The sequence below is a fragment of the Pavona decussata genome, unplaced genomic scaffold, assembly GCF_977016875.1.
Source record: "Pavona decussata unplaced genomic scaffold, jaPavDecu1.1 SCAFFOLD_114, whole genome shotgun sequence".
Taxonomy (NCBI): Eukaryota; Metazoa; Cnidaria; class Anthozoa; order Scleractinia; family Agariciidae; genus Pavona; species Pavona decussata.
This window is the reverse complement of record NW_028145528.1, coordinates 305567-330177: the sequence shown is the minus strand read 5'-3', so window position 1 is coordinate 330177 and position 24611 is coordinate 305567. Positions and strand designations below refer to the sequence as shown.

General features: G+C 38.2%; 2 protein-coding genes across 4 annotated transcripts in view; one reads left to right on the top strand and one right to left on the bottom strand.

The window, feature by feature from the left end:
- Positions 1-2570, bottom strand: part of LOC146469997 (uncharacterized) — a 92604-nt gene extending 90034 nt beyond the window's left edge. For 2 of the 3 annotated variants that reach the window (XM_085122085.1, XM_085122087.1), the window contains exons 1-2: positions 2357-2559; positions 205-690 (exon numbers count right to left, since the gene is read on the bottom strand). In XM_085122085.1, coding sequence (XP_084978211.1) covers positions 205-690; positions 2357-2414 — 544 coding nt within the window. In that variant the 5' untranslated portion in view covers positions 2415-2559. Of the gene's footprint in view, positions 1-204; positions 691-2356 lie in introns of all 3 variants that reach the window. The other variant, XM_085122090.1, reaches the window with a different exon arrangement.
- A 5291-nt stretch (positions 2571-7861) lies between these two features.
- LOC146469996 (uncharacterized) lies at positions 7862-23169 on the top strand. The gene is made up of 12 exons (XM_085122097.1): positions 7862-8103; positions 8959-9330; positions 9738-9986; positions 10151-10271; positions 12332-12403; positions 14947-15018; positions 18145-18216; positions 18469-18779; positions 18985-19266; positions 20887-21296; positions 21861-21933; positions 22737-23169. The coding sequence occupies exons 1-12, from the start codon at positions 7893-7895 to the stop codon at positions 22868-22870; spliced, it is 2379 nt and encodes a 792-aa protein (XP_084978223.1). The 5' UTR covers positions 7862-7892; the 3' UTR covers positions 22871-23169.
- The last annotated feature ends 1442 nt before the right edge of the window (positions 23170-24611 follow it).

Below are 24611 nucleotides of genomic sequence, written 5' to 3'. Positions count from 1 at the left end.
TCCATGGAACTCTCTAGGCGAGAGCAACATTTCCATCAGAATGGAAACCATGCACCGTCGCGAAAATAACACTGAGCAGTGTAGAGAAGTGACCCTTAGTGGATGATCAGTTAAAATACAAATTAGGCTGCAGGCAAGTAAGAACAAAGCAATGAAACTACATCCTGTTCATTCCATTAGAAGGTAAAATAAAATTGTACCAACCTCCATCGCTTAATTGTCTCGCAACGTAGCGAGCTTTAAATCCTGGACTATCCTGACTAAAAGAATCACTTGAAAGCGATCTCCAACTCCGATTTATCTCCACTAACATCTTGTTGCCACTGGAACTTATGTTTTGAGGATTGGTATCACCTCCACAGTAATGCCCAAGCACGTTACTTGATAGAGAATGCCCATCTCTCATGATTATATATGTATCAAGGAAGCACGCCCGTGGACCAAGATCTGTACTTTCTATGATCATCTCCACATAGTGACCCTGTGGCACTGTGATCATCCATCGTTTGCTTATGGAACAAGGTTGACTCGTTGGCTTGAAAGCCGGGCTATCAAAACTGCCCTCTTTTCCAATAAGAGGCACATTGCAAGTTACTGTTGGCATCCTAGTGGTGGCGTATGCACCGGTATATGATGTGCGCCGAGTCGTTTGTCCGCGTGTCGGTGATGTAGTCGTGTGAAAAGCAAACACTACCAAGAAAGATTTCTCGATTAGAAAAATAGCTGTTTGGTGGCACTAAATACCGATTGAAAAGCCTAGATGACCATACCTTTGATCAGTTTGCAAAAAAAGGGGTTGCATGAAATGTTTTTTTAATGCAGTGTAACAGCTGAGGGATTTTACAATACCTCGCTCACGTCATTTTGCAGATATTTTACGGTGAATTGTACATGCCTTTATACAGTGATTTTACAATGCCCGTATAAGCCTTACTGTATTGCTTTTACAGTGCCCCGTAAAAGCCTTTATACAGTACCTAATATACGCCCTTTAACAGAGATTTTATAGTGTTGTTTTAATGTACAGACATTATGCAAACCCCACACAATTTCTGCAAGTCGAAAGATCGTAGCCTTTTTAAAGTTGGTTAGTGTTTTACATACAAACGCACTAGACATTTCAGACATTTCAGGGATATCTAACAAAAGGTCTGGATAGCAGTACAGTGCATGCAGGTTAAAAGTTTTAGAAAAACGTTAACAGTTTTGATGAAAACATGTTTCGACAGCTCTTTTGTCATCTTCAGTTTCAATTGTAAAGCGCAAATTGTATTTATAATAAATACATACAAATGCTAATGCTTTGTATTTCTAGGTCGTAAAACCGTTAGCGAATGCTGACAGCACCTAGTCTTTAACTCTACTGCTACTATCACCTTAATACTGTAACAAGACAGTCTAATTCAACAATGATACGCTTGAAAAGTCCGGTTTCTAGAATCTCGTCGTAAGCTATGCCTGCCCGCCTACTCAAAAAAAAGGGGCTATACGACAAGCGTTTCCTGGGACACCTGATCAGCAACCACAAATGTTCACAAGAATTACTTAAGCGTCAAAATTAATCTATTTTAAAAGTTGTTTACTTAAAGGCATCACACAAAAGAAGCAATAAGGCGTTGAGAGCAGATCGAATTGCCCTAGTTTTTTTTCTTTTTCTTTTGCAAAAGTTTCTTTCTTGCTTACGGAATGTTTTTGCTCAAGGGATTTCAAACTGTTTGAGTCCAAAATGAGGTGTTGAGACAAAGTTAATATTTCATTTTCGTCTTTCTCTTTCTAATATTATAAATTTGTCAATGGCTGTTTAGCCATGTGCCGCCTCTTCAAGTCTAATATTTATCAAGCCTTTGCACAAATGTCTTGAAAAATATCTAAGGCCTTAGGCTAATCGACAGTTTTATTGCACTGGGGTGAACATTTATCAACAAAACTAGACAACTATTTTTTTTTCTGTTGGGAGACAAACATTTTTGGGTTTTGAAATGACATCAAATTCGCGTAATACGTTCCAAAATCTGCTATTACAAGGTGATAATTAAGGTGGAGAGTTCAAGGCCCCATGGAAACCAGAAACCAAAAACACCTCCTGTACAATACGGACACCGGCCACTCAGCTATGACAACTTGCTGTCTATTTTATAAAGATTTCACCATAAAAATTTAAAACATTGACAAGTGCACCACGGCTGGACAACGAATTTATCTTGGCTGTTTTGATAAACATTAAAGCCGAAACAGAGAGGTAGCTTTGATCAAATGACTTGTTACCACGTAACAGTCTCGTAGAATTACATCACATTTTTTTAAAAGGATTAGATTAACACTGACATGCAGTTTAAAAGATAGTTAGTTCTCTTACCTTTGCAACACAGGAGGAAACGCAAAAGGCAAAAAACACAACCACAAATTACTGCCATACTTGCTTGTTGATCAAAAAACTAACCTCTTTTTATACAATGCTCACCCTAACGTTTTTTCTCAACAAATGTCAGTAGGACTTTCAAGTAGCCGATTTTTATATCCTTTTGCCAAGTAGCTAGACCAAAAGGATATTAAATTAAAACGCAATCTCAGCTTAATTTGTTATGACTATTACATGCCAGTTCAGAACATTATAACATTTACATAACAATCAGAAAATTAATATACTGCCCTCTGTCGGCACTAATTGTTTCGTCAAAAGAGAGAAGAAAATGTGGCCAAATATTTAAATGTGAAGTTCATGCAGGCATCCTGTGAGAGGTAGATATTATTTTTGACTCTGACTTTATTGTTCTCGAATCTATTTACAATTTTTCCTCCATACGTCACTATAAATATGTCATAGTAACGTGCAAAAGTCAAGTAGAAAACCACTTTTTTTTTGAAATGCCGAGTTAATCGACATTTTAGGGTTTTTGTGTCGCACGATATCGAAACGCAAGTTTTTCAGACCGGATTAAAACGGCCTGAGCGCGGAAAAACTTTTGAGTCAGAACACAGTTATTTACATCATATTTTGACAGCTGTTTTTTTAGCTTTTTCTCAGTAGTCGGCAACTGAACAATAAAAGCCATTAGTATTTTTACAATAACTGCAGAAATTCTAGCGCGCTCATTGGCTAATTTTCATTAGACGGACACATGAATTTATAATTTACGCGATATTGACGCCACGAACGCGAACGGGGAATTTGAATCAATAGAAAGTCTCCTTTTTTCCCCATTAACCAATAAAAGAGTGAGACAAGTTTTCGATTTTCGACTTCATTTTGTCTCTTCTGGCTTTTTGTTATACGCCTCGTGGATCGATCCGCAGCCACTTTGACAATGTTATGTCGCAATTCATGATCAATTAACAGGACAGACGCATGAAAAACCGAGGTCATTTGTTAAATACCACACAAGTGAATAGTGCTTTTCGCGTGCTCTGATTGGTTAGCTCGAAGGTGATTAGCTAAGTACTATTGACCTCCGAGCAGCCGAAGAGAAACATGCAAGATGGCTTCCAATTTCACCACGGTCACTCAAGAGGAAATTATTTCGATAAACGAGGCGGCTGGTACAAAAATACAGAAATGACAACACAGTTTGGTTTGACGGCATTGAATGGTAAGTTATTTAATCTTTCCAATCTCATATTTGCCCCAGAAAGTTTTCTATCTGTTTCCAAGGCCCAAAATTCTTTACAGTGCTACTATGACGAAATTCGTGTCTTTCTAATCTCAGCCATTTTAAAACATAAACAAGTAGTCTGTACGTGAAGAAGAATGCTGTTTACTATTTTCATATATCTCTTTTTGTTCCAGACATATTCAAGTTTAAAAAATATGCAAATTAGTCAAGTGATGACGTCACAAACTCAACCGAATTTTGGTCAAACATTATGAATAAAGATATCTCAGCCAATTTGTGTCAGAAATGCTTGATTCTTTGCACTGACATTGTTCTAGGTGCGCTTCATAATATGAGCTTTTCAGTTTTGTTACCATGGCAACATACTGGGTTCCAGTCCTCCCTGATACTTAAGGCCTTGCTGGCCACCTTTGGCATTCTATTTTGATATTTGCCAATGGTGCCTCATCTGCATGATCCAGCAAGCGTATAAATATGTTAGGTCCAGTTCGTGGCCTTGTTAAATGTTTTTCAAGCTAAAAATCACTAAAATGTTGAAATCGGGTTGGAGGGGACTGGAAAAGAGTGAGTTGCCATGGGAACCGAATTTTTATAGCCGTAGGTGTATTGCCTTTAGAACTATTAGCCTGCCAGGTTTCAATGGTCTCTGCTGTAAATTGACTGAGATTACTCTATTTATAATATTTGTCCAAAATTCGGTTGAGTGTGTGACGTCATCAGTCCTCTCATTTACATATTTTACACAATTTTCAAACGTGAATATCTCCGGAACCAATGCAGATATTTAGAAACGGTAAACGGCGTTTTTAATCTTTCCTAGAATTCTATGTGATAAACCTTAAAATTCAAGGGGTAAAAAATTGATCATAGTAGCACTTTAAGTCTCTTAGCTCTGAAATTCAAAATGCAACAAGTATTGTCTCTTCGATTCCTCTTAATGTAAACCTAACGTAAACCTATAATATTTTGGTTTGTTTTTCCCTAATTAGGTAATTTAAATTAATGTCTTGGCTCTGTTCTATTTCTACTCTGCCATTGATTTTGTCATAATATATATAATAGAGGGAGACCATTATTTAAAAACCTTGTTGTTTCTCATGGGCTTCCTCTCCACCTCTATTTTATTATTTTAACACTGTCTTCTATTTATTTTTTTGGCAAAAATAAGGCGAGAAATCAAAGTTACCGTAAACTGTCTAGGACTATAAAAGTAAAAGATGAAACATCCAATGTTTTGTAGCATTGTTTCAAGACGAGTAAAAAAAAAATGAAGAAATGACACCAGGGCAGTTAAACAAGTGCCTCCAGAAGTTCTTCCTATCCGCAGGAAAGCGAGACGGGAACTTTTACAATAAGAAATCGCTTACCGCGAATGAGCATCACACGAAGAGATTTTCACCAGTTTATTTTCCGACCATATGTCGGTATAATAATTGTCAGATATAAAGTAACTTTTTGGTCCGTTAGTTATTCAGCTTGTGTGCTATATACTAAAACAATTATTCACCTCAGTGTCGGCGATAGTGGTGAATATTGACTTTGCGGCATCCATCACTATTCATCTCCACTTCGGTAAATAATTGTTAACTATTAATCTTTGAGGTCTTAATTGCACTTTCATGATAACACAGCGAGTGTGCTTCTCCATCTAATTCCTATTGGAGTCATCATGGTATATTTCTAAACGTACGCACGGCCGTGCGTCCATAAGATGACGTGTGTAAATCAGACAAACTCGGTTTTCCGTCGCTTAGTTTTAGTTTTATACAAACTAGTTTAAAGAAGTAAATTTTCATTGACAATTTCAGACGAGACGTTCTCGTTCAGACCATACCATTGTGGCTTGTTTGTAACCAGCCAATAAGAACCTTTATTTTTCTGTACAGCACGTTCAGAGAATTGCAAACAATCCCAAATAAAACCTGTTTTCTGTGCACTACTTTGTTTGTCACTATGTTATAAAAAAATTGGTCCATGCTTTTTTCGCTGAGCGTGATCCAGTTATGGATGCCGGCACTTGGGAAGTTTGGAGAGCACTCAGGAAGCAAGAGATTGCACCTTGATTAATTCTTTACGCTTCTCTCGTGCTTTCCAAACTTCTCGCGTGCATCCATTTAACAATTATAACATAGCGAGTGTGCTTGTTAATCCTTGTCTAATTCCTACTGATTAGGATCATCATCGGGTACATTTCTCAACATACGCACGGCGATGCGCCCATATTATATTATTATATTATATATTATCTATATTTTCATTTCATTTTCAAAGGAGCAAATTTTCATTGAGAATTTCAGATGATACGTTCTCGTGCAGACCTTAGCATTGCGGCGTGTTTGTAACCAGCCAATAAGAACTTTTGTTTTTCTGCAGGGCGCATTGAGAACATTCTGTAGTCAATAATTAACTGGGGAAAAGGATCTATAGCTAAGCATTTCGAGGCCGATTCCGCAACAGCTAGTTTGCCATTCGAAATTGTGTGAGGCCAGCATTTCACCAACGTTAAGATAAAGGGCAATACATTTGGTGCCTTTAATCTATGTGAAACCGAAGCTTCGTCAGTTTCTTGAAGTACAAAACCTTCCAACATGTCACAAAACGTCGGCCATGTATTTTAAACTAAGTACAGGCCCAAAAATAATTTATTCAAAATGGCGCCGAAATGGTACACGACAGCCAGCCAAACGGACCAAATCTACCCTTTGGTAACACAGAAAAATGACCTAATCACAAACTAAATACCCAACAGATTAAGATGTGTTCTCCTAACGTCGAACGCCAAAAGTACAAGCTCACTAGAAATTTGAGTGTGCTGTTTTATTTTGTCATATAAGGTCATATTTCTTAGATCAAAATATTGATTCTGTACTAAACGTACCACAGGGTATTTGTTTTGATTTGATTTTGTTAATGCATGTCTTACTAGTTTTAATATTTAGTGTAAAATCCCGAGCAGTATATAATTTTCCAGTAAAGTCAAACAGCCCAACATGATACAGGATTTACCTTGATTAGAGTGCCTCAGTGCAGACAATAGCTCTTTAATATGAACAGCATTTCTAATTATTTGGTGCAATAACAATCTCAACTTCATATATCAAAGAATTTTAACTCATTTCAAACAAAAATGCGCTCATTTTTAAATTCGAAACAAGAGAAACTAGTCATTTGTACTTTAAGTACCCAGAGGGATGGCCTTAATAAAAAAAAGTAATAAATAATAAAAAAAACCAAGCAAAAATTAAGCTCGCGTTACCTTTTTTGGAACGATCAAAGCGAGAAGTAATGAGTTCTCTTACCTTTGTTGCTTATAAGCCAAGACAAAATCCAACAAGCAAAACCAGCAATAATTTTCATAGTTCAACAAGCAAAACGCTCAAGTACACAAGATCAGCCAAGAATTTTCCTGGCAAGATTTCCGAACTGGCCTATACATTAATACCTATGTATACATTTTGCAGTGACTCAAGCTCTATTCACGCTTGCCGTTTTCAAGATATGGTTAGTATCACAGTGGTGCATGTATAATTAATGTATGGAGCTGTGTGGAAATCTTTCCGAAATTAAATGTAAGCTGCAGTTGTATTTGTTCTGGATATTATAAAAAGACGAAGAAAATTTCTTTATTTACATAAATATATGTTATAATATAGAGTGCATCATTGATCCAAGCTGTAATGATAAGTGTGTAGCATATAGCTTTGCTGAGAACTGCAGGCAACCCTTACTTTGCGGCTATAAAGCAAACATTCCTTTTTGTTTTGACTATTGCATGATTTTGTCAGTTCTTCCTTCGTTTCCCCCAAATTAAACTTGCATCGCATAGTAATTTGCTTAACTCAAAATCGTAAAAAGGAAATATTTTCTAGACATCATTTTTAACTATTTCTTGTTTATAAAATATCGGAGCCCGGTTTAAGATTCAGTTCCATCGCGATCGCATAAAAATTGTCTTTTTTTAAATTTTAAGCTGATGGTGGAGGCATTGTAGAATTTTCCCATCGCATCAAAATGCACTTTTTTTAAAAAAAAAATTAATAATAAAATTGATTCTAGAGGCATAATAGGATTTTTCGCGTCGCATCAAAACACAATTTTTAAGAGGAGATTTAAATCACAGTTCTAAAGCTCAGGAAAAAAATGTGACAGAATAAAGTTAATTAACTAGATGTTGGTAGCTATCTTTTATGTCTTTCTGATTGCAATTGTTCGTCAAAACAAAAGACGCTATTAATTTTAACCCCAACTTGTCATTGAAGCTGTAATCATCATCCCCGCAGAATGGAAAGCTTTGCTCATGCAAATTTTTCTTTGTGCTTTCTTTACTTTACTGCCCTGTTAGGTTTTAGTGATACCGGATGTTCTTTTTTTCTGAGGTTTTCAGTTTTCAGTTGCACAGCTCACACGTACTTCAGCAGTAAAATGGTTGAGAAAAGATTGCAGTTAGCCTATACTCTCTGGATTATATCTGTTGTCATGGGATGTGAAAAAGGTACGTGCTATTTTACTTTCTTTTATACTTGATGCATCCAACAGCGTTTTTTAATTAAAGAAGGACCCTTCAGAGCAGATAATGAAGATAAGTTTTTCGCGAGGAACAACATTAGGGTTTATCCTGTCGATTAATGAGATCATAAAAGAAAGTGTAGTTTTCTGAATGATCATTTTTTTTAGTTGACTTCAAAATGATGGCAGTTTAAAAAACGATCAACTAACTCTCTTTGGTAATTTTTCCAACTGAGGCAAAAGTGAATTTTCCTTTCCAAGGGCATGATACGCATCACCGTTTTTTACGATCTAAAAGTAACAACAAAAGAGATCATGAAAACGTATCGCCAGGATATTCTGAGGTAAAAGTTTTCTGCAACTGGTTTTCTATCTTCGGAACTGAAAGAATTGCATTTTGTTTCCCTCTTTCTTGTTTTATTTTCCAGCGATACCGTGGAACAACTTTCTTGAAGCCTTAGATCTATATTACTACAAATTCACCTTTGACCTTCTTTGTAATAACGTTTCTCAACTTTTGCTGTAATCGATTTTATTAAATATCTTTTCCGGTGTTCATACATACATATGTACATAATATTTAATTCGAGTATTATAAAACATCACGACACGTTCCATCCATTAATAAAAATTTCATTTCCTCTCATTAAGCATGTATTTGCAAACTGAAGACGTTTTTCTCAAAACAGGTAAATGTATATGCAATCATGATTTTCCCTGTTACAACTAATAATCTATTTTCCTGCGAGCTCTGCTTTAAGGAAAGCACTTCTGTAAATTTTAATATGTTTGTTATCCTTTTTTGTTGTTGTTGTTGTTTTACTCCATGTTGCATACACAGCTTGTGTTTCTTCTCCCTGCCGTGAAACCCTGAACGGAGTGAAAGGAGCCTTTAGTAAATCATCCTTCTCCTCACATACTGCCTGCAAAAACTATCGACGGTGGAATATCAACGCTCCCCTTGGGAAGTATGTGAAATTGACTTTCGACAGTCTTCATGTAAGCGACATGGTTTGTCTCAACGACAGTTTCATTGCCGTGCGTGATGGTTTGGACTGCTCAAGTAGCATACTCGCGCGTGATTGTGACAAACACGCCGATTTTCAGATGCCCTTAAGTTCCAGTGGCAATACGATGTCTGTGGAGATTTTTGGTCAGTGGAAAGGAGCTGGCTTTAGTGCCCGTTACCAAGCTTTTGACCTGAGCAATGGTGGTAAGAACACAGTGTAATATAATATTTTATTTATCTTGAATAGCTATTATCTACGAGAGACCAGCTAGCATGATCAAAATAAAGAACAATTAGCAAGGTTTTCCACGCCCGTGAAATCAATGGCCAAGAAAGGATAGATAACTGCAGTCTTCTGTAAGTAAGCGTTAACTTTTAAAGAGTTGCTAATGATACGAAAAAAACCTGAACTCGACTCGAAACGAAAAAGCATGAAGGCGTAATCGGGGAAAGAAGTTCAAACTCACCCAGAATATCCTACAGAATATCCTGTACAATTGCCTATCGCTTCGTACGTGGAACAATAGCAAATGAACAACAATTATTTAAAAAAGTTTCTTTTTGTTCATATTTATTTAATTTTTTTTGTATATTATATATCATCACTCCAGTTGCTCCCTGGTTTGTCAGGACAGCATATTCAAAACAAGCAATACTCGTTGGCCAGGAATCACCCTTGTGGTGTCAAGCACGAGGTGCCCCAGCGCCGATAATTACTTGGTCAAAAGATAGTAACGTTTTACAAAACGGCACAAGTGTGATTTACAATTTGACATCTAACGAAAAACATGGACGCTACGTTTGTGCCGCAAGTAACTCTTTTGGTTCAGTCACCATGAACATATCAACTGATGGACAATGTAAGTAATGGAGATATATATTTTTCAGTCAGTTAAAAACTAGTAAACCGATGGCAACTGTCTTAAATCTACATTTGATATTTCCCTTCTATTTGTCTGCTTTGTTTGCCAGTTGGAATAGGAGAATTTTTTTTCTTAGCTCAATATCTTTTTGTTATTTTCAGATTCTTCCAAACAGTGTAACTGTTCTTTTGCCAAGGCAGCTCCATTCAGGATTCGTGTCAATTGCAGTAGTAGAAATTTGTCAACAATTCCACGAGACCTACCACGAGACACAAAATACCTGTGAGTATACATCATGCAGGAAAAATTCGTCTTTTTACTGGCTCCTTCACCCCACGTCTCTCACATCCTACACTGTTACAGTAAGCCGTGTAAAATTCACTGAGTTCGTAGCAAAAAAGGAAAACATGCAAGCGTCGAGTGCCCACTTGGTTGAAACGAGAAGGACATGGAGTCTCCTATATTGCTCTTAGAGTAACGGGAGGAAGATATTAAAATATTTATAGGAGGAAGAACAACTCTCATCAACTTCAGAGTGATTTTTCTAAGGTGCACAGAATGAACTTGAAAAATTTGGCCAATTGTTCAAATTGCAATCCATTTCCATCCTAGCCATCTGCAGCCAAAGACAATCAATACTAGTTTCTATTTACTAGTAAGGTTATTGTTAACAAGGCTGAACCATTACTTTAATGTTTCTATGGATACAAATCTATTTTTTGGCTATTAAAAGTGAATCTAAAAAATAGTGTCACTGCCCCTTTAAGGTTTTTCAAGTTTAGTCTGCTAATAATTAATTAAGGACTGATCACGAAACCTTGCCATGAAAACAATGGTGCTGCAATTTAATTTATGTTGGAAGGGCCGCGACCCTGCACAATCCTTTGTTTTAACATTCACACCACAGTTGAATATCTTAACAAAAACGTTTCGATTGGTCGGTTTCTCCAACACATACCAAATTCTATTGTTGTTTGTCAGGGTCAAGGCCAAAAAGGCAAACAAAAACATATAACAAAGAAGTTTGTCAGGTTGCCTTTAATTAACTGTGGTCTGCTGGACAACAGCTAACACAGCAACTAATCAACAACGTACTGACATGACACGATTTGTCTAAAGTTATGCTGTCCTGTAAACATATTTGCAGTTCAACGACAAATACTAGTAGATGGTGTTTTCAAAAGATAAGTGATTTAGAAAGTCAAAACGAATCAACAGGCCAACTCGTCTCAGGAAATAAATAACGAACGACCAATCAGTTAATGAGGAGTTAAGTGCTTCTCCCAATTTGAACCTTCGAGGAAACCTTGCAAAACTGTGAACAATCACAGTCTTACGTTTCGTAGAAAACAGAAAAACACTTAAAATAAACTGAATTAGAAATTGAACAATTCTACCATTTCCAGGAAACAAGAGCCTAAGAACCTGGTAAAACAAGGATCATACCCTGGTTCAAGTCTGGTTCAAAGATCGGGGTATCCTGGTTCTTGAACCAGACTTACCAGGCTTGAAACACACGTGCAAAGAGTCTGAGTGCTTAACCCTGGTATTCCAGGTAAGTCTGGTATTCCCGGTCTTGCAAAAAATCCGGGCTACCAGGGTATAACCAGGCTCCCAGACTTCAGTCTTGGTCAACCTGTACTGAGCGCTACCAGGGCTTAACCAGAATCTTAGGTCATTGTAAACAACTAACAACTAAATTTAGGGCGCGTTTTTTTATCCACAATTCTGGAATAAGAATGGTTGGTACGGAATGCTAGGAATAACTCGGATTGTCTGCATAAAAAAACGCCCGGAACGAAGATGTAAGGCATTTCCACCTGTTCTCGCAGTTTACTGCCGACGGAGAGTAGCCATTTTTCTTCATGTCGTCGGCAATCATTTGCCAAATCGCCCTTTTCTTGTACGAAACATCACTGAAAAAACCTCGTACTTTTGGTACAATGAAATTAGAAGCAATGTTTCATTGTGTCCAAAAGTGTAACCTGATTTTTTCTCCGGTAGAGACATATTTGAATCCGCAGCGCTCATCTCGCCGTCCGCCATCTTGGACTTTCATTCGCAACATTCTGTTCATTCTACCCCTGGGAGCAGAATGGATGGAATGGCATTCTGTCCATTCCGGAATAGAAATGCGGAATAGAAAAACGCGCGCATTTTACATTCTGGCCATTCTCATTCCAGAATTGTGAATAAAAAAACGCGCCCTTAGTTTCCCAACACAAGTTTGTAATTGCGTTCCGGCATTGTCAAAAGTGACGGTTTCAAGAAAGCGACTAAATGTCTTTTATTGCCCTCTTATAACTTATTTTTCCAGAATACTGACAGTTTTACGTTTTCAGAGATCTTTCCAGCAACCAGCTTACAGGAATTAGTGGTGGTACTTTCAAAGAGGTTCCCAGTCTTGAATTTCTGTAAGTATGTATTCGTGTTACAGTCGATCCACGTCACGCGTGACCATTATTTTATTTTCCGAGAATGAAATAAATTTTCGAAATCCTCTTTGTAATGTCCGGCATTTGAATCGAATGTTGGAATCGCTGGAAATCTTTCCGAAAAAGACGCATTAACGGGAAAAAAGATTCAAAAATACTCAAGAGAAACAATTGTTACTCTCGAAATACTTAATGCTGTAATGTAAAGAAAAATTCATAGCTTTTATACCGTCAATAAACTAGGGAAATTTCTATAAGAACTCTGAAATCTCGTTGGCGATGTTCGAAACTGACAGGTAAATTTCAAAATTCCATTCAAATTTCAAAAATACCGCTCACGCGTGGCGTGGATTGACTGTAATTATCCTTCCCCTCGGCCATCTTAGCTTATTCTCATTACTATACAGGCTTGTTAGAGTCTTGGCTCACTGATGACCCAGGAGATCAGACGTGCAAGAAAATAGCATCCAGTTAAGATGAAAATCCGGGTATCTTATAACTATATTTTCTGATAGATTGTAAGTTTCGTTTCCAAATTCTTTTAATCTCGTTTTCGTGACTTCGTTACCTGTCTTTAAAGTAATCCCTCTAACCAATCACAACAGACGCGAACAATACAATAACCTAATTAGAACTCGAAGCAAATGCATACACATTGCGTCCGACAACGTAGGGAAAACGTGACGATTAAGTCTTGATTACTTTGGCCGTTTCTGTCTTTTACATCTAATTGATTGAGAAGATTAATGGCAGGAGTTTTTTAACCAACCTAAAGCGTAATAAACTATCACCCTAGAAAACGCTAAATAAATTTGAACAATCAATTGCAAAAGCACTCCAAATTCTCGAATTTGCAGCTATCATTTTACATCTGAACGCACGCCATCTTAGTCTCACGAGCATTCTACAGCTTTTACATCTTTTTTTCGTTAGCACTTCCATTACTCCTTCCGGGAAGCTCAAGATCATAATGATGATATCTGAATGATATTGCACATTAGTAAAAAATGGATCATTGTATAATGCAATTCCAGCGATTTGATTGGCTTAGCGGCTATGGTATATGAGCCATTACACCATGCCCGAGAAAAAAGCGAATTCAGCAAAATCTAGCAATATTTCTTGATTGTTTTTAACAAAACAATTATTCCACTCACGCTTGTTGGCTGCGCGCCTCGTTGGCTATCTATCATATCTTATTCGTGGAATAATTGTTAATTATAAAGTTGATATTCGGATAATTCACAATTATTTCACTCGCGCTTGTTGGATATGAGTCTATCATTTCATATCCCACAAGCGCGAGTGAAATAATTACCTAAAAACAATCAAGAAATATTCCTATATTCCGCATTCTGTTGATTCTCGGTTTGGACTCTATCATGTCGCTGTCGTGCTAAGTTTTCTACGCAGTCCGATCAGCCTTGCAGAAATTTGTCTCATTTATATTTTTGGCTGATTAGATCTTTCACAGATCCTGCGTATACTTGCAGCATTTTCGTTGTGCGGTTCCTTGCAGATTGTTTGCTTTTATGTGTTTGGACCGTAGATCTTTTCAGATCCGATATGCTGTAGTTCTTTTTAACATGGTTTGACCATGTACTTGTGAAGGAGAGTTTAGCTTTTCTCATTTAACTTATTGCGACAGCGACATGATATTTCAGTTCTTTTGTTCATTGTTCGTAGTCACGCGCTATGACGTGGACGGATGGGCCCATTCGAAATCGGCTACCACGTGCATTTGGCTGACAACTCGACTAGCGTTGGTTGCTCTACCTTTTGCTGTGCTACACCGTGCTGACGACGGCCAACCAGCTCGAAACAGCTGTCTACGGTTGCCGCATTCTGTTGATTCTCGGTGTGGTGTCTATCATGTCGCTGTCGTGCTATGTTTTCTACGCAGTCCGACAGGGGCTCCCAATGGGAGTTTTCACTCAGATCCTTTGAAACGCTATTTTAGGCTATCTGGAGTGCCTTTAAAGCTCTGTAGATTCATTTAAAGCTGCGCTATAATATTTTTATCTCTTCGGTCATTCTAGGGGAACTTAAGTCTTTTCGAAATTACTAGGGCATTTTTGTCCATTTCCCAAAAAACTTAGGTCTTATTTCCTTTCCGAAAATCTTAGCTGACCTTTTTTCGGTACTCGAAACGACATTTTCATCATTCCGAAAACACCAGGCTTTAAATTTCCCATATCACGAAAGTTTGAGGCGAAAATTATTTTTAGAAAATTGTAGGGGATTAAGGCCTTCCGAACAGATAATTTACCGAAACGATCCGTTGAGTGCCCCTGGTCCGATCAGCCTTGCAGAAATTTGAGTCCTAGATATTGCGAAGACAACCAACCAGAAGAAAATTTATAACTAATAGTGGCTGTTTCTCCGGCATGGTATAATGCATGGCTCACATACCATGGCCGCTAAGGCGATCAAACCCCTGGAATTGCATTGTACAATGATCCAGTTTTACATGTAATAAGATTGGATATTAAAATGTTCTTATATGGTTTATTTTCTCTTAGTGACCTTTCCAGTAACGACCTTAGGTACTTTGGCTGGTACAGCTTCAGTGACCTCGAGAATTTGACTACTCTGTAAGTAAAGATTTCTCGTTCGTTTACAACAGCGTTACAACAGCGGCTCTAAGAAAATAAATAATTTTAATAAATTTATATACGTTGTTTAATTTGCGCCATCCTCCAGTCGTTACCCGCTCCATGTAAAGAGTATTTTTGATGAATCTGAGCATTCACTATTATAATAAAAACTAGGGAAGCACAAAAATCGCAATCGTGACAGCAAAAGGAGCCGTTTACTTTGCCTCAGGGAGTCGGGATTAACTTAGCAATTTCTTAAAAGATCATGTCAGGGAGGTGGGGGAAGCTACCTTTGGTTTTGCCGCTTTTCGGCTCTGTTCACTCTAGCATTGTTTCTTTCTTCTTATTTCACACATGGAAGACGTCCTAGCCGATTTGGAAATATATGTAAATATCCGGCAGAAATGGATAAATATTAAGTTGAGGATCGCTTTCCATTTTCTTTCCGCGGTAGTTAATTCCTGGTGATCATGAGAAATCAAATGGAAAGGCGATGTTTTCCACCTGAGATTTTTCGAGAAAAGGGATACCTGTTTCATGGCAATAGTACAATGCTCCTTGATGAAATTAGCAGGGTTTGGGGGGTAGAACTAATCTGTGGAATTGCAGACAGCGGACCCGCGGAACCTGCGGAACCTAGAGAAATAACTAGTTTTTTTGCAACTTACATACCAGGTGTAAGGTTACAGCTGATTTCATTGCTGTGTATAGACCCGTAATTTTTTTTTTTTTTTTTTCTTTTTTTACATGATTCGACCAAGAGAAAATGAGATTTTCTCCTGATACGACAGTATGATTCGACGATCATGATTCGACCGAGAGGTTACCAAGCTCATCGATGAACTCGCAAAATCATGAAGGTTCTGCACGAAGACTTGAGGTGGCAGGTGATTTATCACCAATATTTGTACGGGAGCTCGATAAAGGAAACAGCCAATGTTCTTTTAACGAGTACCGCATTTGTTTTAAAAATCCGTAGATTGTATCGGCAACGTGGCGAGATGAACCGAAAGAGAAGAAAAGGACGGCAAAGAATCTTGTCTTGTAAGCTCGTGTTTGTTTGAGTGTTTTGATAATAACGAGATAAGCCTCAACCTTGTTCGGTATATAGCAAGCATTTTTCGGCTGTTAACTTGTTCGGTTTTTATATACCGATACAGATTCGGCCGTTATCCCAATTGAGTTAACGGCCGAGTCTCGATCAGCACAAAGAATGATTAATCAATTTAATTAATACTATATACCGAGACAAACTCGGCCGTTATCCCAATAGACTTATCCTGGGCCGAATCCCTGTTTGTTTTGTTTATGTTTGGTTTCTTGAACAATATCTTGAACAATATATGCTTGCATAAACGTTTGTTTGCCTGGTATTGGAACAGATAAAGAAAACAAAGTTTTAGAGGCGATGATAAGGAGCAAGCCGGAACTCTGTATAGATTAATATATACCTAGACCGGTACAGGGACCCGGCTTAGCATTGCAACAACGTGTCGATCGATTCTGCGCCTTGGTTTTATGTACAAAAAGGCACGTCTAACTCATTATTTTTCCTTTGTTTGAAGTCGAACAAAGTTTGCAGTTACACCAGAGTATACAAAAATTATTTCCCTCAAAATTCCATCTCTTCTAGTATATGCTGGTATATGAAATGGCTGGTTGCCAAACGTTCCAAGCTTATTGTTTTGCTTTTCTGAACTTCAGCTGAGGGTGATTGCCAAACAGAGAAATGAATTCTTGAGGGCAACATACTGTCGTTTTATGGCTGATTATACCACGACAAATGTTATTGCCGTCCTTTTCTTCTCTTTCGGTTCACCTCGCCACGTTGCTGATAAAATCTACGGATTTTTTAAACAAATGCGGTCCTCGTAAAAAGAACATTGGCTGTTTCCTTCATCGAGCTCCCGTAAAAATATTGGTGATAAATCACCTGCCACCTCAAGTCTTCGTGCAGAACCTTCATTAGTCTGAAATGTCAGCCGTCTCCTCCCCCTAACCCGCTTAGGGGGAGGAGACGGCTGACATTTCAGACTAAACCTTCATGATTTTGCGAGTTCATCGATGAGCTTGGTAACCTCTCGGTCAAATCATGACCGTCGAATCATACTGTCTTATCAGGAGAAAATCTCATTTTCTCTTGGTCGAATCATGTAAAAAAAAAAATCCGGGTCTATACACAGCAATGAAATCAGCTGTAACCTTATACCTGGTATGTAAGTTGCAAAAAAAAAAAAAAAAAAAAAAAACTACAGTTGAACCTCTCCACAACGGCCACCTTGGGGACAGAAGAAAGTGGCTGTTGTAGAGAGGTGGCCGTTATGGGGAGGTAGGGGTATAATATGACACATTTTTATTTTCGGGAAGTACAACATGTTTATTGTGCCAAGTTCGTGCTTACTGTGGCCTATAATAATATAAATCCAATCTTAAATAATATAATAGATAAAATACACAATAAAACGTAAATAATGTTTTGAAACAAAATGTTAACAAGACGAAACGAGCAAGGTTCGCAACATTCGCTATATTATTGTAGACAATTTATGCTTACTGCAGCATATAAATGGAACACAGTCAAAATACGTATATCATTAAAACGGATACAGAAACGTAATGTTCCGAAGACAAATGTCGATTACTGCATCAGTTTATAAAAAAAAAAAGTTTTTACAAAAAAGTACTGTACTGGCCGTTATCGAGAGGTTATTTTGGCTGTTGGCGACGCACTTTAGTGGCCGTTGCCGTTATAGAGAGGTGGCCGTTGTAGAGAGGTTTAAACAAGAGCTAATGTATGGAGGATCCGCCGGGACAAAAAAATGTGGCCGTTATAGAGAGGTGGCCGTTGTGGAGAGGTGGCCGTTAGTGGAGGTTCGACTGTAGTTATTTCTCTTGGTTCCGCAGGTTCCGCGGTTCCGCGGTCTCCAGTTCCGCAGATTAGTGCTACCCGGGTTTTTGTCCAAATTTTCAGTAGAAAGGATCGTTTAATTTGATTTCCTCTTGGAACAGTCGGTTCTTCCATACAAATTGGAAAGCAATCTAGGTACATATAGGTCTCGATTTTTAACTCAATTTCATTATCTTATCTGACGATTTTCTGTCTCCTTTTTTTTTTCTTTGCAGTCTTTTACAAAACAATTTTTTGAAAAGGATTCCATTATATACGTTTAAAGGCCTAAGAAGACTCAAACGTGTGTATGTTTTAAGACTCTGATTTCTCGACTAATACCTAGCTGAAATTCAGGACAGGTCAAAGCAGTATATGTAACTCTTTTTTTGCAGAAATTCGTAAATCGATTTTTCTTGTGTGTGTGTGAACTAATCGCAGGAACACATACACGTCTCTACGTTGCTATGTTGGAAATCCGACTGTGTTATGAATAAAGTTATAAAAATCATATTCGCTTTAAATTCACAATATAAACCCAGCTCCTCATTTGATCGCAGGAGAATGGACACTTCCTCCCTGTGTTGCTACGTTAAGAAGTTTATTGCTAACGTGATCTGTGAGTCTCCACCGGGAAAGAGAGATGTCTTCTCTGAATGCAATCGCATGATCAAGGACCTAGGCCCCAGAATCAGCATCTGGTTGGTCGGTATCCTTGCCGTGCTTGGTAACCTGGCAGTAATTGTCTGGCGTCTGATTAAGCGTGATGACCACCCGGTTCAAACCTGTCTTTTGACAAACCTCGCGATGTCTGACTTCCTCATGGGGGTGTATCTAATGATAATCGCCGTTGCTGACCAAATATGGGAAGGTAAAACTGGTCAGCTGTTATACGTTCGCTAAGCGTTTTCTCTTTGTTCTTGTGTTTGTGTGTGCATGCACATTTGCTCACTCTGAGTTACACGAACGTTGGAATATATAGCTTAATGCACCAGAAGGTGAATATTTTCGTAATTGAAAATTCCAATTCAGCCACAATTGCCACAATTGATTTAACTGATAGGTATTTTCAAAAGGCGCTTACTTCAGCTACGATCTGGAATGGCGGTCAGGAACTGTCTGTAAGCTGGCTGGCGCTTTGGCCGTGCTGTCGAGCGAGGTCTCGGTACTAATGCTGACTGTTATCACCGCTGAGCGGTTAATCAGCATCGTCTTCTCATTAAGGATTTCTCGTTTGACGTTAAGAGGAGCTTATTTGATTTGTGCTGCAACATGGATATGTGGTGTTGTCATCGCCTCTGTTCCAGCGTTTGGCATTACCTACTTTTACAATAAGAGGAGGAAATATGGTTTTTACGGTACAGTATTTCCTCCCATTTTTGTTTCAAAACAGTATGTGAGAAAAGACGCCAATCAAAATGATCAATAGCAAGAGAAAATATTAAAGGGAACAGAGAGGGAGACCCCCAGTATAGCCACTGGGATATGTGAATTTCACTTAAAAACGCCTGTAAATGCCACTTGGGAAAGCCATACTGAATATGTAACAGCCGCCATTAGACAATGCCATTAGACAGCCTTCTTATCTAACACCGGTTTCGGTTCTTGAGCCTAAAACTTGCGCGAATGTCGAAAAGAATTCTTACTCTAACCGCTTGTAATTTAACAGAAAAATGTTTGGAGGCATTTTAAAGATATCTCGATTTATGCAAAGTAGGAACTTTTTCATTCATTTGCACCTTATTTAACATAAATATCTTAAAATCGGAGACACCCACGAAGCTCAATACATATTTGAATGTTTTGCCACGAGAATAGGCCTTTCAACAAAAAAGACGAAGTGTCAAGTTTTATTTTGCCAGAGCTATTGGTGAAAAATGCGGCAATAAACGAAATTACCCAGTAAAAATTTATTCATTATTTACTTGAAAACGCTCTTACAGATTTGTTTCCAATTTCGTCTACAAGTTGTCTAGATTAAGTAGTTTAAATCCTTAAAGTTTTGCTATAAAGTGTCTGAATAGATTTCGAGATAATTGACAATGTTTAAAATGATATGATATGCGCTATCGTTGCTATAGTAATAGTTGTTGCTTTGAAACCGATGAGAAAATTAACTTTGATTATATGTTGAAATGATGATGTAGTATGAAGGAGATCGAAGATTATCTTCTATGCGAGATTGTAATTTCAAAACTTCCACCCTAAGTCCAGAAAAACTGCTGCGAGCCTCCTTAAGTAAAATTCACATATTCCAGCCAACGCCCCTCTCTGTCCCCTTATTTTCTCTTGTCAATAGCCTATGCTTGATATATTTATGTTCAAGGCTGTTATATCAAATAAACACAAGTTTCACCATTACTGGAAACCGCGACTTCTTATCAAAACTCTCTAGACTAGTTTTTTTTTTTCGTCTGTGTCCGGGGTGAGGTGGTGGATTCCGCCCCAGCCCCACCCCCCCCCCTAATGCCTCTGAAAGTATAAATATTAGGACAATGAAACTTGGAGAATAAATTGAACGTACAAAGATGTTTCCTTTGAGGTTCGAAATATGATTTGATGACGTCATATGACGTCGTAATTACATGATTGATTTCCAAATGGTGTCCAACTTGTCTTTCTGGATTTCCCAAAACTTCAGAAACCGCCAAAATTCACCAAAAAGTAATCAAAACTAGTAGAGGAACACTAAAGTGAGGTAACAACATAAACATACTGTAAGAAAGGTAACTGTTCCTTATTAAATTTCTGAAAAAGTCACAAAGTTTGATGGTGATATCGAAAATATTAGAAACGTCTGCGCGTAAAGAATCCCCCCACCCTCCACCTTTCCCTAGTTTAGACGAGATTGAGGGTCTACAGCGTGGTGGAAAGTGCAGACGTTCGTTGTCGTTCGACTAAAAACTCTGAAGACCTCTCAGTGACATAAAATGGCATTACATTTCAGTTTCACTATGTGTAACGTTTTTCCCATACAGGTCGTTCCTCGGTTTGTCTTCCTCTTCAGTTATCTGAAGAAAGACTGGCAGGCTGGGAGTATTCAGTTGCTGTGTTTATCGCTTTGAATCTCGCAGCATTCCTCTTCATTCTGGCAGCTTACATCGCCATTATTCTCAAAGTCTTCAAATCACAGCGTAGGGTCAAAGCTCATGGAGAATCACAAACGAATCCCACGAGCCTCAAAAGAGAGTCCACCCTGGCACGGAGAGTGTTCGCTATCATCTTAACGGACTTCAGTTGTTGGGTGCCTGTTATAATCTTGAGTATTCTTGCTCTTATTGAGAAATTCTACGATCCTCACGGAAAGGTTTACGTGTGGTTTGCAGCGTTTGTTCTGCCGGTTAACTCCGCAGTCAATCCTGTGCTTTACACTTTTTCTACGCCCAAGGTAGGAATCAAGCGACCGATTAGTTGTATGCGTCTTCCGGCGACGGTATTGATCGTCCACTATTTAAATCTAATGCAGCACTGGTGACTAATGCAGTAATTCAAGGGGATTACTTAAACATATTAGGAACGGAATGTGCAGATGAGGTCAATCCCCAAAATTCCCAGGGCCTAGAAATTAATCTTCACATCTCTCTGCACAGAACTCCTCGAATCAGTTGACAAAATCGTTCGACCCGAAAGAAGTCTTTCCAACCCAAAACAAGTCTCCAATTGCACACTTCAACCCAACAAAGGTCTTTGCGATTCCCTGTAACTGTTCTTTTTGAAACCCTCCCCCCCCCCCCCCCCCAGACACACACACACACCTTCCCTTCCCGAGACAACTGCTAATCTTTTATTTCTCCTTTGTCACATAACCACAAACGACAGTTTGACTGGACACCAAAACATGCATCACTTAACCAAGAGTATGCAACCAAAGGGGGAGGTTTAGGAAGTACCTCTATGATTGCTTTGAGTTCATTGTATTTTATTTGTTTTATTATATCTTTATGAACATTAGGTGAGAAGTTTCCTCAAAATCTGGGCCTTGAATCTCTTTTGCTGTCTCTGCCGAAGAACTTACAACTTGAATGGTAAGGATGGCCCAGCACTTTATTGCTACGATATTCTCTTAGCTTGAACCGGCATCGTAAATGCCAATCTTTTCCCGAGTGTTTGCACCCTTAGGTTTAACTGCTACAACACACATTTCTCAACCTGCAATTGTACATCGAAACTAGCCAACATAGTCCCTTGTGGATCCTGCTCGTTTAGGCCTGGATTCTATCTTTACACAGTGTCAGCGTGATGAAATCACTTAATAGTATTTCCGTCTCGCGATTCCGCGGTTATAGGCCTGGGGCCAGATTCATGGCCCGGCCTTCCTAAAGTTAAAATCTATCTTAAAGGGGAAGTATTATGCATATTTCCTGTCATTTCAAAACCCAAAAATGTTTGTCTGTCAGCAGAAACAACGAAATAATTGTCAAGTTTGTAATAAATTATCAGCCCAGTGCAATAAAACTGTCGATGAGTGTCTCTGGCCAAACACAGAATTAGTCGGAATGGGCGGAAACTTGAAAAATGTTAGACTAATATCTTTCAAGTTCTTGCATTTTTGTTTCCAAAACGCGCTAGAACAGATCACGAGTTGTTCACTTCAAGAAATGAGTTGACTCTTTCCTCTCGTCATTCTAGAATTATATGGCAGCTGATTGGAGGTCTTATTTGATCATTTTTAACAAAAGATATCAAAAAAACCTATGATACTTTTCCTTTAAGTATTGTTTCTTAACAAAAGTGTATTGTGTACTTGCAATACGCTATGGTCAAATTCTTAAGATACATCTTTACTCAGGAGGTCGTCGTCAACTGGTCCGTGTTCTACTTCTTGCAGCTTTTACTAAAGCATTCAACATCCAAGACACAAGAGAAAGTGTTATTGAAAGGAAGTTCTCGTTCATGATGGAGGAGGTACAGCCCAGCAACAACAACGTTGGCGGAGAAGTCCATCCACAGAACGATGCCTAAGTGTTCTCAGTTCCTTTGCCGGTTAAACGTTTAGTACTCTGATTACGAAGATACTCCTCGATCGTGATGTTTTGAAAGTTCTTTAATTTCGGAAAGTCTAGCTAAAAATATCACTCGTACCTAATAATCACGAATTGTACTCGAGGTGGTGCGATTTCCCATACATATCACGAAATCATAAATATGTCCGCCGGCATAATTTTTCACCGCACGCTACTTAACCGAAAATAGCATAAAAGCCGTCTTATCTTGGCATTCATCCGAATTTGAAGTTAACTGAATACATCACCCAGCATTCCGTGCGCGCCTTAAATGGTTTTTAACCGGCTATTCTCATCACCACAAAACCAGGCTTTTTACGATTTTATGAATTTTAAACTTTTTTTTCAAGGATTTTACGAAAATTTCTCCAATAATCCTCAGAATTTCTTCCTTAAAAATTTAGTGAACTAGCACAATGTGAGACATTTTCCATGCATATATTAAGGCGCAGCCAATTTAGTAGGGGAATATTTACAGGCATACTTGTCTGTCACTGACGATCGTGCCAACATAATTGCTTATGATAGCGCGATGTTGATAACAATTAAATGTGTCACGTCTCGAATGTCCTAGTAACACAAACAAATAGTTAAAATAAGAAACAAACATATACTAGTACGTGAGTGTCGCGAAAGTTTAGTTTGATCAGGTGCCAGGGTTTGAGAGTCGATTGATTTATTGCTGGGAGATGATTGCCCAGGGCGATAAAATCTGTGTATTAATAATGTGCTTGTTTTCAGACAATTTTATGCATGTCACGTTTGTGCGTGTACCTGCTTTCAGTTGCAGCTTCATTTTTACTCAACGGAGCTCAGTACAGTCAAACCTGTATTATGCGGCACGCATCGTATCAAGCGGTCAGTTGTTAAACTCCCGAAAATTACTCCCCTTAAATTACTGTAATTTTGACGTCTATTAAACAGTCACCTCTATTAAACGGTCACCTCAAGCGCTCGCTGTCACCCTTTACTAAGTCTCAACGAGCTGTTCCTATTGTCTTGAACTGCTTTTAACGGTCAGTTTGAAAAAAGAAACCACTAAAATAGAGTAACGAAAACGAATGTTTGTATTTTTTCAACAGAATAAAGGTAATTTGGCCACCGTAAAGAGATTCGAGTGCTATTTATCTATTTTCAGTAATGACTGACTGGCCTGCCAAGTAATTTAATTTCTAACGACCTACAATACCAACTGTAGCATCTTGGCATTAATGTTTTATTAGTCTGTTGTTTTAAAACTATGTTCTCCTTTGTTATACCATTTTATCGCTGAAGTTTCTTAACCGAGTAAGCGATGTTGTGAGCGCTTTGAAGCATAAACTGTCAACTAAGTTGTCAAATAAATGTTATATAAAATGGCGTTTTATTGTTTTTGACGTGAATTCTGTGCAACCTGTATTAAGCAGTAACTAAGCCATTCCCCGAGGATGACCGCTTAATACAGGTTCGACTGTATTTATCCTAGCAGAAAATGAAATAAAATAATTACGGCGTCCTCTTTATCTGACAGTGTTTTCGTGCACTGATAAAATATGACAAATAAACGCATGTGTATATTGTCCCAAGTTAGCGAAGCTTGTGTTCTCTTCCATTGAGGCATATTCAGGATAACACCGTCCTTGAAATCTTCTCACGTATCAGTCCAACTCCAAAGATTTAAAATAAGCCGATAGGCTTTGTCTCGGCCGACTCGATATTTC

Bases quoted from the DNA above. Each gene is read 5' to 3' on its own strand.
- LOC146469996 (XM_085122097.1), top strand. From the start codon at position 7,893: ATGGAAAGCTTTGCTCATGCAAATTTTTCTTTGTGCTTTCTTTACTTT. The intron at 12,404-14,946 runs GTAAGTATGTAT...ATTTTCTCTTAG, and splicing joins GTTCCCAGTCTTGAATTTCT to TGACCTTTCCAGTAACGACC. The intron at 21,934-22,736 runs GTAAGGATGGCC...TACTTCTTGCAG, and splicing joins AAGAACTTACAACTTGAATG to CTTTTACTAAAGCATTCAAC.